Source organism: Heloderma suspectum, chromosome 4 (genome assembly GCF_057233095.1).
Source record: "Heloderma suspectum isolate Gila_16-S chromosome 4, 16-S_ref, whole genome shotgun sequence".
NCBI classification, from domain to species: Eukaryota; Metazoa; Chordata; class Lepidosauria; order Squamata; family Helodermatidae; genus Heloderma; species Heloderma suspectum.
Genome location: NC_139461.1, coordinates 185110119 through 185126902, shown reverse-complemented (window position 1 = coordinate 185126902; position 16784 = coordinate 185110119). Strand labels below are relative to the sequence as shown.

General features: G+C 48.0%; 1 protein-coding gene across 1 annotated transcript in view; it reads left to right on the top strand.

Annotated features, from left to right (window-relative positions):
* Positions 1-16225, top strand: part of LOC146347838 (complement factor H-like) — an 81428-nt gene extending 65203 nt beyond the window's left edge. Inside the window, exons 15-18 of the mRNA XM_084851625.1 lie at positions 5126-5305; positions 9626-9802; positions 10449-10631; positions 15722-16225. Of these exons, the coding sequence (XP_084707751.1) occupies positions 5126-5305; positions 9626-9802; positions 10449-10631; positions 15722-15729 (548 nt within the window). The 3' untranslated portion in view covers positions 15730-16225. The remainder of the gene's footprint in view (positions 1-5125; positions 5306-9625; positions 9803-10448; positions 10632-15721) is intronic.
* Positions 16226-16784: the final 559 nt, after the last annotated feature.

Here is a 16784-nt window from a genome sequence, read left to right as displayed (position 1 = left end):
CGAAAAGAAGGCGCCAGTCCGGGGGCTCTTGTCGGTGGGCCCCTGATGGGATGTGGACCCTCAGTAGCAGGGCCGGCCCTCTCATGAGGTGGGGTGAATCCCCCGCCTCAGGCTGTGGCGGTGGGGGAGCAGCAAATGGCGATACTAGGGATGTACGAGAGTCACTTACCCGGTCCTGCAGCTTGCTTCGCGGTGGGGGGGAGGCGCTTCGCTTCTCCCCCCGAAATTCAGGCTGGGGAGGGAGGCGCCCCACCTCGCTTGGCCGAAATTCAGGTCGGGGAGAAGTGCCCCGTCTGCCCGGCTGCGAAATAGAAAAGTAAAAAACAAAACAAAAAACAACCCGTGATAGGCTACGTAACGATTTACGCAGCCTATCACGGCTAGATTTCCAAAGTCAGCCGTGATAGGCTACATAAATCGTTACGTAGCCTATCACGGGTGACTTTGAAAAAAAAAAGCACGTACGCAAATGGCGGTGCCCATGGGGTGCCGCCATTTGCATTCCTTAGTTTGGCACGTCTAGTCTACATAAAGATTTACGTAGACTATGGCGAAAATAAGGGCAACACAAATAGCGTTGCCCTTATTTTCGCCGTAGTCTACGTAAATCTTTACGTAGACTATCGGGACCATATAAGGAACGCAAATGGCGGCACCCATGGGGCGCCGTCATTTGCATACATGCTTTTTTCCCCCCCAAAGTCACCCATGATAGGCTACGTAATGATTTACGTAGCCTATCACAACTGACTTTGGAAATCTAGCTGTGATAGGCTGCGTTAATCGTTACGTAGCCTATCATGTTTTTTTTTTTTTTTTAACTTTACTTTGTAATGGCGGCAGCGGCAGCCAGTCGGAAGACCAGCTGCCTCCCCCGCCCCCGCCGAAAAGCCGATGAACCGCCACCGGGACCCGCCGCCGGGAAGGACATTCGCCAAAGGTAAGTCCTATCCCGGGGGGGTGGGGGGGTGGCGGAGAATTTCACTGCCGATTTTGGGGGCCGAATGCGTTGGCACTCGGCCCCCCGAAGATTCGGGGAGAAATTCTCCGCCATCCCTAGGCGATACATCAACAAATGATAGGAGACATATTTTGTGTCTAAGAAATGGTCTTTGCATGTATGCTACAATGGCAACATACCTCTAAAAGTAAAATGAAGTAGGAACACGTCTGAAATAGGCTTTAGTCTATGAACCCAACCTTGGGGCAGGAAAACAGGACATAAGATGACAGAAACATTATTTCAGTCATACTGTGGTTTAATCTAATGTCAGACTAATTGCAATAGAAACCAAACCTGTCGTACTTAATTCATACAAGCAATATATTGAACATACCAAAAATATAGAAAATTATAATTAGAGGAAACTTTTGACATTGGAGCTTTCGAAGATGGCTGGTGCTCTAATGTGATCACGTTTTATTGTATTTTATTATGCATTTGTGATTTTGGACTTACAGTTTATGTGTTGTATTGTTTTCTATATAGGTTATTAGCCACCCTGGGCTCCCTGTGAGGAAGGGCGCATAAAAATAAAGAAATAAATAAACTTTGATATATGCATATAAAACTGTCAGGTGCATCAACAAAATGCATCTGTGGCTTTCCACCTTCGATCATTTTAGTGCTCCAGTAACATAAGCTATGTAATTTGATTAAACACTACCAAAGCCATGACAGCAGTGCACCTAGATATACTAGAATTTAAAAGTGCACAGTCAGGAAAGTCCCTTTAGTTGAGCTGAGTAGCAAAAAAGAAAGAAAGAAAACTTTCTGCCATTGTAAGTAGGGATGTACGAATCCCACTTACCGGTCTGCTGCCTGGGTCTGCTGGGGGTGGGGAGGCTATCTGTCCCTCCCCCCAGAATCTGCCCCAGCCAGCTCCGCTCTGTGGCAAGGCTGCAGAGCTGCTAGCCGAGGCTGGCCACAGCTGGTCTTCCGGCCACTGCCAGGCTGCTATGGCCGCAAATGGCGGCTGTTGTAGCGGCCACCATTTGCGTCCTTGCATTAGTCCGTGATAGGCTACATAAGTATTTACTACATTTGTATTGTATTGGCTACAAGAGGTTCCATGGCAGGTCCCATTTCCAAATGCGGTTATCATCTGTGATATGTGTTAGGGCGCAATCCTATGGCCACTAGACATTGTCTAGACAACCATAGGATTTTCAATTCCCAGAAACCCGACTCCCCCGCTCCCCTGCTGCCTTTTAGGCAGCGCACTTTGCCCCCTCCTCTGCAGTCATAAGAGCAGCACAGAGCAGCCGAAAAGGGGGCACTCCTGGGGGTGGGGAGGGGACTGTGGAAGAGCCGTAATGACGGTTCCTATGTGCCATCCAACCTCCCCCCCAGCTGCAACATGCCCTGTCTAGACAGCCGGAATCAGCTGTCTAGCCACAAATGCAGGTTGGCCAGAGCACGGAGGAGATAATCCGGTTTGCAGTCTGCCTGTTCTGCAATAGATAGTTGTCCACCTCCAAGTTCAGAGGTGGCTGGCTGTATCCATAAGATTGCACCCTTAATTGCTGACAGGAGATGAAACTCATTCCATTGCAAGGTCCTTTGAAGAAATGTACAGCAATAGAACCAACTGCACCCACATCCTCTAGGGCAGCCTTCCCCAACCTGACGCCTCCAGATGTGTAGGACTACAACTACAGCTCCTATCATCGCCACCCGCATGGGTGGCACTTTACCTGTGTTTATTTCACACATCTCATATCTGTAGCTTCATATCAGTCATTGGTAGAAAAATGAAAAACTTGCCAAGGTGGTTCTTTATATGTGGTCTGCATCATGCCAGAGCATCGCTGCTCTAGGGTCTGACAAAACAAGACAGAATTCCAAATATTTGTGGAATGTGGGGAGAGAAGAGTGTTGCAGCTAGGTAAACTGTTGTAGGGCGATGCACTTTGTAAATCAATAAAATTGGTACATGAAAATTTGGAGATTCTGGAGCTGTATTTTGGAGTTTAATGTGGGAGTCCTGGCTCAGTTTTTCTCATGATGGTATCCTCCCTTTCCCAATATCAAAGTCAAATGCTGCAGCTGAAAAGTAAGAATTTTGCCAGATAAATTCAAATGTAGAGTAGCAGCGCAATCCAGCCAAGGTTCAGCAAAACTATGGGTTGAATATTATAGCTGAATGATACAAGTAAGTGAGAGAGAGAGACTGATTTTCAGTCAACTAAGGGCTAAACTAGATGAGACATCAACCATGCTATTGTCTGAATGGCTTAAAAAAAGTGCAGTTTTTGGGGGGGGTCCATTCCAGATGGGGACCCTGCTGTGGGAGCTTTCACCCTTTGCCTCTTGCTGTGGTTCTGATCTAGGCTGGGGTCCCCATTTCTGCAGTTTGTATGTGGGGGGTTCAAGCTCCAATTTGTCAAAGCCCCTCTAATCCCCATCCCAAGGTCCCAGTCAGGATTGGTCCTTCTGCAGCTACAACGTACTTTTAAAAGCCACTCACACAGCTGTTAACTGTATGATTGGAGCCTTGTCTAGGGTGGCCCTAAATAAAGCTGAGTTAAAATAATTCTGTTTCAGTTTTCCACAAGGCACAGAAAAGCCTACTGCTAATGCTGCCAGTACTCTGTGATCTGTGCTGATTTATATCCAGACATCGTTTGCTTGCAGGTTTTATACTTTCTGTTCTCTCTGTAAGGCATAATCCAGCCTCTCTCAGGCACAGTGCCAGTTTTCTGTCCCAATCCCTGGCATATGTATACAGGTGTATCTGCACAAAACACAAATGTCACACCCCTGCTAGCACCAATAGTTCACCAAGTCTGGCTGCACTGTTCAGACACCAATTCCTGCCTTTATTTATCCCCTCTCATGGTGTCTCCTGAAGCAGGTCTTTTCAATATGCTGCATGTCAGCACTGGTTTTGCCAAGTTACATGAATATGGAGCTCAACTAACTTGTATTGCATCAACGAGGAGGGTTGGCTGTGAAAGACAGAGGTGGGCACATCATCATCATCAGGATTATTTGCATTCTATGCTGAAGAAGATAATAAGAATGGTGATTGGAAATGGATGGGGGCAGGAGAGAGGGAGGGCAAATTTCCCAAGCCAAGTGGCTTTTTTCAGAGGCGTAACATTTGGGAGGGGGTATTGGGAGGGTTGTACATATCTTAATTAACTTTATGAGGTGGCTGAAGGCTTTTTCTTGCTTTTTCAAACTGTAAAACGTATTTAAATGCCCGATGCCTGCTGGAACTGCTAAAAGGCACTCTGCATGCAACTTTCCCAGCACTTTCTGGAACATGATATCACATAGTTCTAACCCTCCTTTTGGTATAATCTACTCCCTGCTGCTATGTAGGAGAAGTTAAAGGTGGGTGGGGGAAAGAGAAGTTTGTGGAGACTAATTAAACCATTTGTTGTGCTGAAGTCTTTATTTGTGCCAAAGTGAAAAGTTCCAGTTTGGGGCAGTAAAGCCAGATGTTTCCTATAGTTTAAAAGGCTGCTGCCTTCTACACACCCTGTTGCCCTGCTAAGGGAGTGATTCCTATGGTTTCCTAATCACTGGAAGACTATTGAACTTGGGAGAAGAAGGCAAACTTGTATTAAGGCAGATGATGTCATTGGAGCAGCTCATAGGCTTTGGGGCACTGCTCAGACGATTTGGGGCACATGCCTTGTTGTGCTATATCTGACAACGCCCATAGTGACCTTGCAGCAGAAGCCCTTTTTCGGACTATCCTTGAACGTTGGTAGAACAGAATCATTCATGTGGTCTGAACCCCCTATCTAGTTCAATTAAAGAGCAGAGCAGAACCCATGCGCATACAGCTGAGTACGCATGAGGCTCTCTGAAAAAGCAGTGATCCTGATAATGCGGATAACAGTTGTATACACAGAGGCCCTTTTCTGAACTTTAGTTAAGTGCACATAGAACAGAGGCAGAGATCCCTTTGCTCCGGTCCTGCTCTGTGCCATCCTTCTGTATGCACTGACATTCTGTCATCCTCAGTTGAATGTCTGAAAAGCTCTAGTGCAGTTATCTTTGTCCCTCTCTGGTAATAAATGAAACATGAGCGATTATTTATTTTGCCAGACCCAATGAAAGCATAATTTAGATAAAACCCTTATTTGTTTGCATCTTCTCCCCATTTAGATAGAACCTGTGGATCACCTCCTAGAGTTTCCAATGCTGAAATTGTGGGTCATAGTCGAGTAAACTTCTATCCGCATGGCCACCAAGTGCGTTATCAGTGTCGTGAAGGTTTTGAAATTCCGGGACCAGACACTATAACGTGTGACAATAAGAAGTGGTCAGAACCACCAAGGTGCCAAGGTAGGAATTTGTACTTTCAAAGATGAATTCCATCCAGATCCCTTGCTCACTGCCAAAGGTAAGCCAGGAGAATACCAAGAGAGAGAAGTCAGAGGCATTGGAGACAACTAGGCCAGCACGTTGCTGGGCACACTGTTAATTTCTGATTTAAAACCGGAGGCATGTTTCAATATCGCATCCCAAAAGTTTGATTTTTAAAATAGTGAGCATGAGAACTGCCTTTATCCACCCTGAGAGGGGTCCATTCCCAGGGTTCCTGCTTGAGTCACTGAGCCTCTGCGTTGCAAGCAACTGAATAACTGAATTGCACCTATAGCTAGGGATGTCAGAGAATTCCGCCACGGATCTCAGTGAGGCCGAATGCCAGTGCATTCGGCCCCCCGAACTCCATGGTGGAACGGCCTGCCCCCTCCACCCCCCCCACGGATCCCCCCCAGGACGAGACTTACCTGGAGTGGATCTTCCGGGTGGTGGCGGCTCCAGTGGCGGCTGCAGCGGCGGCGGCAGCTGGTCTTCCAACAGGCTGCCGCTGCTGCCATTTACAGTCTTGTAAAAAAACAAACAAACACCGACGTGATAGGCTACATAAAGATTTACGTAGCCTATCATGGCTGGGTTTAAAAAAAACAACACATGACATGATAGGCTACGTAAAGATTTACATAGCCTATCATGGCTGGGTTTTAAAAAAACCAAAAACGCATATGGAAATGGCGGCGGCTACGGCCGCCGCCATTTGCATTCCTTATTTTTGGCCATCTTAGTCTACATAAATATTTACGTAGACTATGACAGTGAAAATAAAGGGGAATGCAAATAGTGTAGCGGGCGCTATTTGCGTCCCTTTTTTATTCACTGTTTTAGCCTACGTAAATATTTACGTAGGCTAAAACGGTGAATCAAAAAGGGACGCAAATAGCTCCTGCTACGCTATTTGCATTCCCCTTTATTTTCTCTGTCATAGTCTACATAAATATTTACGTAGATTAAGACGACCAATTATAAGGAACGCAAATGGCGGTGGCCATAGCCGCCACCATTTGCGTACGCGGTTCCCCCCCCCCAGAGCCCTCCGCGGCCGCGGACGGCTCTGGGCTGGCTGGGCCTGGCCGGCTGCTCCGCAGAGCTGCCGCGGAGCACAGCCGGCCATGGAGGATTCCGGGGGGAGGAAAGGATTGCCTCCCCCCCATCAAGGATTCCGGGGGGAGGGATGGAATGCCTCCCCCCCCATCAACATAATCCGTGGAAAGGTAAGTGACCTTCGTACATCCCTACCTATAGCTCAGATACCTACCTCCAGCACAGGCTAACTTGAAGGAGAATCTATTCTATGATTCTAAGGACCCCATCTACATCTGGCTTTTACTCCAGGGCAGGTGCAAGTCGAGGTCCCTCATGATAGATGACACAGTTGCGACTTTGCTGCCATCTCTGGTTTTCGCCCATAAAATGTGGATTTCCAAGGTGTCATTTTGCTGCGATTTTTTGTGTTTGCTGAGGGTTTTGTGGGCCAGCTGTCCCTTCCCCGAACCAACTTCGCGTTTTGCAGTGGGCGTGTTGTAGGCATGCATAGTGCCTGCCTCACTCTGTGACACCACTTTACTCCCCCATCCCTTCACAGCTGCACAGTTACAGAGGCACAGAGGGGCATTTTCATCTATTTAATCACACTTCTGCACAGTTTTGCAGCTTCGTATATTCGCAATGGTTGTGGACTCAGTACCCAAGGGCCGGGGGTGGGGTCTTGCGGGAGGACCAATATCGCTCCAGCCACCATTTTGGAGCGATGGCTAGGCACGTAGCACTCACGCTTGTGAGTGCGAAACTTTGCAAGGGTCTCAGACTGGGGAACTGACAAACTGATGGTGCGGACATGAAGGAGTACAAAACACCCACTTTTTACCTTAAAAAGGGTGGAAGGACACAGCAGAGCCCCTGAGATACAAAACAGCCACTGAAGTGTCGCACCCCCACGCTCACAGGACTGCACAATTGTGCATTTCAGTATAATGGCAAAAAGGGGGCACAGCAAGTCTGTTGGGGAAGCACACAGTACATCACAAGTGTATCACGGGGCATGCTGCTTTGAAGCCGCACTGCTGTGCAGTTGCGATGGGGTGGGGGGGTCAAAGCGGTGCCATGTAGATGGGGTGAAGGTCAGAGCAATTTGTTATGCAGTTGGCAGCCTCCCCTCCCTCTCTCTCTCTCTCTCTCTCTGTGTGTGTGTGTGTGTGTACTATTTTGGGCTTTGATCTTTAAATTGACTTATTTCCTGCAATATGAAAACTGTTTTCCTGCAGGATACTGGTGTGCCACTGGACACCATTTGGGAATCCCAGTTACAGACAATGGATTATGCAGGTTTACCTAGATATCTGTTGATTACATAACATGAAATACTTAAATATGTCCATCCACCTTTCCCAAACAATGTCCTCCAGATGTGTTGGACTACAACACCTGTCATTCCCAACCAGTGTTGCCTGGGTGGTGGTGATGGGAATTGTAGTTGTAGTTCAACATATCTAGAAGGCGCCAGTTTGGGGAAGGCTGGTGTACATTCTAGTTTGCCTCCTACAAGCCAAGGTTGCAAGTGCCACCTCAAAGTGGCTGTCATGGTGGTATGGCAAGTTACGAAACATGAAAGAGGTAAATGCCACTAGTAAAAAAAAAAAAAGGCTCATCATGGAGCTGCATGGTTTCTTACATGGGCTCCACTCAAAACCATCAAATTAAACCCTAAATGTACGATGGAGGGTATTGTTTCATCAGCAGTGTGAAGAAAGATTCAGCTGCCCGCCCAGTCAGATTCTTTCCGTTGCGTGGAGGGAGGGCCCCCGTCTTGTCCTTCACCTCAGTGGCACACTGTCTTGGAGCAGCCCTGCATTCACAGCAGGCAGGTGCCCCTCTAGATCCCCCAGAGCGCCTCGCCCAACGTTGAGCCAACACCTGCTAAGGGTGGGAGCCGAGCAGCTCCTACTCGGAAGCACCACTCGGGGTGACGGCTTTAGTGAAGGCAGAAAGGGGCAGTGAAGGCACCATGGAAGGGTGCTACGGCCCCACCTTGTGGGTGGCGGGTCAGAAAGATCAGTGGAGCTGGTGGTTGTGTTTTGCTTGTGTGACCTTTCCTTGTTCCAGCCCAGACTGAACCTCTCCTAAAATCCAATCCCTTGTAACGTGTGTGTGTGTGTGTGTGTGTGTGTGTGTGTGTTTACCATTGCTCTTGTTTGTGGCTGCCCTGACTCTGGTCAAAGTTGCTGCCCTTCATTCCCAAGCCTCCCCATCCCTGCCCTAGTAACATTTGGGATCATTTCACTGCTATTTCAGGTCTGCGGATATAGTATAGTCTGTGTCTGCCTGTGTCTGTGTTCTTTGCTGTGTGTGTTGTGTGACACACATGCATATAGAGATAGATATAGATATAGTTGCATAACACACACACAGTGTTGCAGTGTGGACCAGTCACTGTCATCTTGGACCTACTTGCACGTAGTTCGATGAAGTGTCGTCCATCCAGCCTTTGAAGGATGAAGGAGGAGCATGGCGAAGCTCGTGTTGTCCCCGCGGCAGTTTCTGGAAGTGGGAGAGGCAGCAGAGAGGGCAACGTTGGTTCGCCTGCCCTCAGAACCCAACACACATCCCTCACCGCAGGCTGGACTAGTGCTGCCATTACTGCTGGGGGGTGACAGAAGAGCAGGGCCACCTTCCCCCGTGTCTGCTGGCGCCAGTAGGAGCCACTGTGGCGTCCCCTGCTTGCTTCCAGTGGACATCACACCCCTTCGGAAAAGGAGGCAAGCACAGGAGGCAGCAGCAGCAGGATGGGGGGGAGGGCCTGTTGTTGGCCTGGAGATCCCACAGGAGATGATAGGTGTTGTAGAGATTCCACTCTAGTCAACGGGGAGGATTTTGAAGGCTTCAGTAAATGAGATGCCGCGAAGCTGTACCTAGGATCTAAGATGAACTGCAAGCAGAGTGGGATCATTGATCTTTGGCCAATGTGTGTGTGTGTGGAGGGGGGGGGATATTGAGGGGGGAGCAGCTGGATGGGAAAGTAAACCCTTCCTATTGGCACGCAGCAGTCTTGATCTGGATTACTTGGGGGTAAAAAGTAAAGTGAGGATCAGCTGCATGCTGCATATTCAGTGTAGTTGTGGGGTGGCACTAAGGTTTCAGGCTGAAGGAGCTGCCTGTGCAAACCGAACGAGGCAGGTTCTGAGGCAAATCTATTTTCTGCACACAACCCAAATTGATGGATATTGCTTTGGGGGGGAAGTGCATTTTCAGGATGTCTTTCCAATGCCGTTTGATCTACTATTTCAGTTGCAACATGTCCTCCTCCGCCTCAAGTTCCTAATGGTCAGATTTCTGGTCTTACAAAGGAGAGGTATTTGCATCTTGATATGGTGACGTATTCCTGTCACCATCCATACAGACATTATGGATCTTCTACAGTCATGTGTTGGAACAAACAATGGTCAGAAGTACCAAGATGCATAGGTATTTGAGGTTCATATTTTTTAATATTTTAAAGGATGTTGTGTTGTGTTGTAGCACCCTTTCTTAGATGCATTCCAGGCAAGATGCCACCAGGTTGAGATCACTGGTACCATTTTTGCACAGCTGGAACAACTGTTCAAACAGGAAAGCAGTCTTAAAAGCAAAGCAAGGCCACTATCCGTGACTCCTGAACTGCTAAAACCGTAAGCCCCCCTCCCTCAAAAGTGCCCTTAAGAACTGGAGCATTTTTCCACCCTGCTGAGATTACTGCCTTCCCCACCCTTTTCCATCGTCCCCACAAAAGTGCATTGGCGCTCGGCCCCCCGAAGTTTCAGGGAGAAATTCTCCCCCATCCCTAATAAAATAGCAAAAATACTGATAGTAAACAGATGAGCAAAAGTTTGCCCCACTCCCACCCCCTCCATGAGATCCCATCCATGCAAAAGTCCATCAGTTACTCATAGCTCATTAAACAAACAAATTGTTTTTGTTTGATAAAAGAAAGATTTTTCAAACTTTGGAAACTTATCTTCCTATTGTATGAAGTTGAATTATCTTACAGACATATGTGTGAGCACTATAATAACTGAAATCATACCAGGTGTCATCAAATCGTTTCTTTCTCTAATTCAATGCATCGCTATAGATCCTACAGGAAAATGTGGTCGGCCACCTCCTATGGAAAATGGGGATATCTTGAACACCCCCAAACCAGAATATATGCCTGGCGAATCAGTGCAATATCAATGCCAAAGTTTCTACAGATTGGAAGGATCTGCAATAGTACATTGTGAATATGGTCATTGGACAGATATACCAAGATGCATAGGTATAAGAAGCAGCTGTAACACTTTGTATTCTATTGAAGAATGTTGTAAATCTAGAAATGCATGAAGTTGAAGTGTATGTCATGGTTGTGATGTCAGCTGAGATGATTTTACATGGTGTTGGATCATTATGAACTGTTCATTCCTGCGTTTTGGGGGAGCCAGAAGCTGCCCTACCACAGGGCAAGGTGAGGCAGCTGCCACTGAAGGTCATGCCCTGTGGCAAATCCCAGGAGAGCTGTGCAAGAGCTCTTGTCCTGCACAAATCCTTTTCCCCAGTCAAATCAACTTTCCACTTCATCACAGCAACCAAATGATCATTCCATGGATTTCCTCTTCCTGTAAGCAGCGGTAGTGTTGCTGAACATCCTGTGGCATCAGTCAGTGGTTCCCTCAGGGACATGAGTGCAGGGAGAGGGAGCTCCGAGGTTCTCAGTGTTCACATTCCAGCCTAGTATATAAAAAGCAATCTTGCTAAATTTAATTGAGATCAGTGACCCTGTCCTGGAGCCCAGATTCCCCTTCTTACTGCTAAATGGCCTAAGCCACAAGTCAAGGGGCGCAATCATCAGCATTTCCTCTACTAGCAAACTCGAGTGTTGAGTGCCTATCTGTTTGGATGCTATTGAGGCATACCCAGAAACAAGGGAGAGTTTTCTCCGTGCTTGGGGAACACTTTAGGTAAGCAGGAGTATATCCTTGTAAATTAAAGCATTAAGAAAAAACAAGCAATGGCCTGACAAATACCTGTGAGGTCCCAGGACTTACTGAATTATGATTGTAGCTAAACTTATAAGTGTGTGTCTGTCTATCTATCTATCTATCTATCTATCTATCTATCTATCTATCTATCTATCTATTGAGAGAACTGACTAAAGCAGGGGTGGGCAACACACAACCTGTAGGCCCCATGAACCCCCCCATGCCACCAAATGTGCTGCTGAAATTCATAGGGCAGCCTCAGAGCTGCATTTTTCCTTTAAAGCAAGGTGCACTCTCTCCAAACACCTTATCTGAAAAGAAAACAGTGGCTTTTTTTCTGCCCTCATGCCACCACATCTCAACAGCCAGTTTGGTGGTGTGGCAGCAGCAATTTCACTGGTGCTGGGTAGGGATGTACGAAAGTCACTTACCTTTTCAAAGGGTGATATTCGTGGGGGGGGGAAGTGCTCCGTCCCTCCCCCTGAAATTCTGGCCGGGGGGGGGAGGCACTCCGTCCCTCCCCCCTGAAATTCTGGCCGGCCGGCTCCGCTCCGCAGGGATTCTGCGGAGCTGCCGGCCGGCTCCGCAGCGCCCAGACATCTGGCCACTGGCTAGCAGGGATGGAAATGGTGGCGGCCATAGCTGCCGCCGTTTGCGTCCCTGCAGTCAGCTGTGATAGGCTACGTAAATGTTTAAATAGCCTATCACGGCTGATTTAAAAGGAAAAAAAAAGCGTGTACGCAAATGGCGGCGCCCTTGGGCGAAAATAAGGGGAATGCGAATAGCATAGATGCTACGCTATTTGCATTCCCCTTATTTTGGCACGTCTTAGTTTACGTAAACATTTACGTAGACTAAGACGGCGAAAATAAGGGGAATGCAAATAGCGTAGACGCTACGCTATTTGCGTTTCCCTTATTTTCGCCGTCTTAGACTACGCAAATGTTTACGTAGACTAAGACGTGCCAAAATAAGGAATGCAAATGGCAGCGGCCATGGGCGCCGCCATTTGCGTAGGCACGCCATTTGCGCCATTTGCGTAGACACTTGCGTAGACATTACGCCATTTGCGTAGACACTGGAGTTGACAGAACAATGTTGATCAGCACTGGCTAGGTTCAGACTGAAAGCTTATATAGCCAGAGCTTCCTGAGCCCCACCCAGAGCTCAGCTACAGTGCATTGAGGCCCTCTGGTAAAATTTGTACTCAGGAGGAGGGCCGTGATCCTGAGGAGTCCTTTCTTCCTGAAGAGTCCTCTTTGAAATTGAGCCCTCCTTCTCAAAGGAACCCTATTGGCCTGCCTGTTCAGGTGTCAACACTCTCGGGTGCTAACTGGTCACCCAGCCTCCACCTCAGAGGTGGAACTCCCCTCCTCCTGCAGGGGGCAGCCTAGTAGTGATCTGCCCTGAGGGCCCAGGCTCCCCCAGATCTCCAGACATGGGTGGCTGCTTGGCATTGTCTGTTTCTGGGAACTCTAGCTTCTTCTCAGAGGAGGATTCCTCCAGCAGGGGCATGACAGTCAGTGTCATGAATGTCTCAGGCCTGGCACATTACTTAAACCGAAGCCTAAAACCTGGGAGCCATTTTTCAATGTTGCCAGATATGTTCGGTGTTAGGGATGTACGAAAGTCACTTACCTGTGACGAAATTTGATTCGCGGTGGGGGGGATATGCTCCATCCCTCCCCCCCAAATTCTGGCTGGGGGGGAGGCGCCCCGTCCCTCCCGCCGCAAATCCTGGCCAGGTGGGAACGCAAATGGCGGCAGCCATAGCCGCCGTCATTTCCGTCCCTGCAGTCAGCCGTGATAGGCTACGTAAATCTTTACGTAGCCTATCACGGCTGAGTTAGAAAACAAAACAAAACACCGCGTGTACGCAAATGGCGGTGCCCATGGGCGCCGCCATTTGCGTTCCTTATTTTGGCACGTCTAGTCTACGTAAACTTTTACGTAGACTACGGCGAAAATAAGGGGAACGGAAATAGCGTAGAGTCTAGTTACATAGACTAGACGTGCCAAAATAAGGAATGCAAATGGCGGCGCCCATGGGCACCGCCATTTGCGTATGCGCGGTTTTTTTTTTTAACTCAGCCGTGATAGGCTACGTGATGATTAACGTAGCCTATCACGGCTGACTTTGCAGATCTAGCCGTGATAGGCTACGTTAATCGTCACGTAGCCTATCACGGGGGCATTTTTTTTTTAACTTTTTAGTTCGCGGCCGGGCGAGGCGAGGCGCCTCCTCCCCGGCCTGAATTTCGGCCGGGCGAGGCGGGAAGCCTCCCCCTCAGCCTGAATTTCGGCCGGGCGAGGCGGGAAGCCTCCCCCCCCGGCCTGAACTTCGCGGCGGGAGCAGCGAAGCTCCTCCCCCCCACCGCGAACAAGCTTCGAGGACAGGTAAGGGACTTTCGTGCACCCCTAAATAACTCCAGTGAATTTTTAACACCAAATGAGTTTAGAACAACTGCCTGTAATTAAAGCAAATCATTTGTTAAACTGCTGTTTTTTTTATAACTTTTCACTCTATCCATAAAAGTGCATGAAATTTGGGGCCCTCTCAGCCCCATGGAGGGAATTCCACCTGCCAAATGTCGGTCAGTTTGGCCTAGTAGTTTTTGTGCTAGGCACAGATAAAATGTGCTGTTTCCAGAAGCTCAAACAAAAGGTCATAAAGGGATAATCAGAGAAGCTAGGTATTTAAGCAGTGATTAGGGGCAGGTCACTATCCCTAATCTCTGCTGTAGGTTTCTTTGAAGTGCAAATAACCCTTCTTTCCTAGTACTACTAAATTTGGTAATCTGGGGCCAGATAAAGTTGGCATCTAGGCTTTGGACTGCCCATTTGCCATCATGGATTTTAGTAGGGATGGACGAAAGTCCCTTACCTGGTCCCGCAGCTTGCTTCACGGTGGGGGGGAGATGCTCCGTTCCTCCCCCCGAAATTATTGGTGGGGGGAGGTGCCCCATCCCTCCCCGCTGACATTCTGGCTGGGGGGGAGGCGCCCCATCCCTCTGGCCGAAATTCTGGCCGGGGGGGAGGCGCCCCGTCCCTCCGGCCGCGAATCCTGCTGTCCTGCCGGGATGCAAATGGCGACAGCCGTAGCCGCCGCCGTTTGCGTCCCTGCAGTCAGCCGTGATAGGATACATAAATGTTTACATAGCCTATCATGGCTGATTTTTTGGGGAAAAAAAAAGCGCGTACGCAAATGGCGGTGCCTATGGGCGCCGCCATTTGCGTTCCTTATTTGGTCCTGGTAGTCTACGTAAAGATTTACGTAGACTATGGCGAAAATAAGGGCAACGCAAATAGCCACGCTTTTTTTTTCTCAAAGTCACCCGTGATAGGCTACGTAACGATTTATGTAATAGTGTTGCCCTTATTTTCGCCATAGTCTACGTAAATCTTTACGTAGACTACCGGGACCAAATAAGGAACGCAAATGGCAGTGCCCCATGGGCGCCGCCATTTGCGTACATGCTTTTTTTTTTCCAAAGTTACCCGTGATAGGCTACCTAACGATTTACGTAGCCTATCACGGCTGACTTTGGAAATCTAGCCATGATAGGCTACGTTAATTGTTACGTAGCCTATCACAGTTTTTTTTTTTTTTTACTTTACTTGTAACGGCGGCGGCAGCAGCCGGTCGAAAGACCCGCTGCCACCCCCGCCCCCGCCAAAAACCCGATGAACTGCCACCGGGACCCACCACCGGGAGGGACATCCGCCAAAGGTAAGAATTTCACCGCCAATTTCGGGAGGCCAAATGCGTTGGCACTCAGCCCCCCAAAGATTCGGGGAGAAATTCTCCACCATCCCTAATCAGAAGAGCTCCGAATCTCCAAGGCAGACTGAGGCGCTTTGTCAGTGACCTGCTTTGCTTTGGATCACCTTGGTTTCAGTCTGATTTGCTTCAGTTCACACTGAGTCACCCTGATTCACATTCGGATTCAGCACCAAAGCAATGCACAGCCCTACTTTTCAGTTAGTCATGACTGAAATTTCCTATTGATTTCAGTGGGGGCTAAGTACAACGGACTTAGTCCAGATACAGCCCATTACTTTTAAAAGATGTTATGGGATTGAATGCACACTTGGCCATGCTTAAAGTAGACCCATTAAAATCCATGGGACTTAAGTTAGTCATGACTAACTTTCCTTGTCCCATAGATTTTAATAGGTCTACTCTAGGGTGGGCAACTTGCAGACCATGGACTGCATGCAGCCCCCTGATGAAGCCCTCTCATCACCCAAAAGGTAAAAACAACACAATTTTTGGTATGCTTCTGTATGGAACCAGTTTACTATCATAACTACAAGAAAGACAAAAGATACTTACACAAAATCTAACCATGTAACCTTATCTCTTCCTTGTTGACTTTGTATTTAACAGGCATATGATGAATGGGATTAAGCCTGCAGCAGACATTTTTAACCAGCATAGGATCTTCAATAATCATTGATCACTTCATTTAATATTATCAAATCAAGCTGGGTTTTGCAAACATATTTTTTCATAGATGATATGCAGCTGTCCACAATGGATCATGAATGTAAAGTGGAATACCTACTTCACAGAAGCCACATCTCCAACGTTTGTCATGGGTAAAGTTATAAAGTGGCTATAAATATAGGTCTAGCCCACAAATAATAAAACTCGGTTAAAAACATTATAAATCTGACCTTGTAGAAAGAAACATAATACTCTGGGATCAGGCATGCAAGATTTTCAATATACATTTCTGAGTCTAGCTTTCGATGTGAGCTTTGGATGTGAACATGCAGCCATAATGATACAGTGACTGTGTATAAGTGTATTGGGTTATTTGTATTTTTGCCCTGTACAGATTTTGTTTTCATTTAAAAAATAAAATAAAAACACTTATTTGCAGAAATGAAGTTCTTTGTTGAGATGTAATTTCAGAAACCCTGGGCAGAATCCAAGGGGGCACTTATGCCTCCGCCGATCCTCTTGTGCCCCGCTGATTAGAAGTGTGCAAGCGGTGGGTCCTGCCTATTCCGTTGCGCAGGCGGGACCCGCCACTCGCGCAACAGCGATCTAGCGCTTCCCAGAGGAAGCCTTGCAATGAGCGGAAACGCTCGTTTCTCCACTGGGACAGGTCGGCAGAGCGCCCTTAAGCAGGCTCCACCAACCTTCGCCGTTCCAGAAATGAGAGTTTTTGCTCATTTCTGGTTGCCCCAGAAGCACTCGATCTTTCCTCCGCAAGTGGTGGGTCCTGTTTGTGGACAGAATTGGTGGGGTGTAAGGGAATCAGCAGAGACATAAGTGCCCCATTGGATTCCACCCGTTGCAATATGCTTTTAAATGTTCAGGCTGTAAGCATGCATACTGTCGGGGGAGTAAGCCCCTTGAACACACTGGGGGGTGCTTCTGACTTAACATGGCTAGGATTGCCCTGTGCATATTTTGTTTTCACGTTCTCGTACGAGTGATT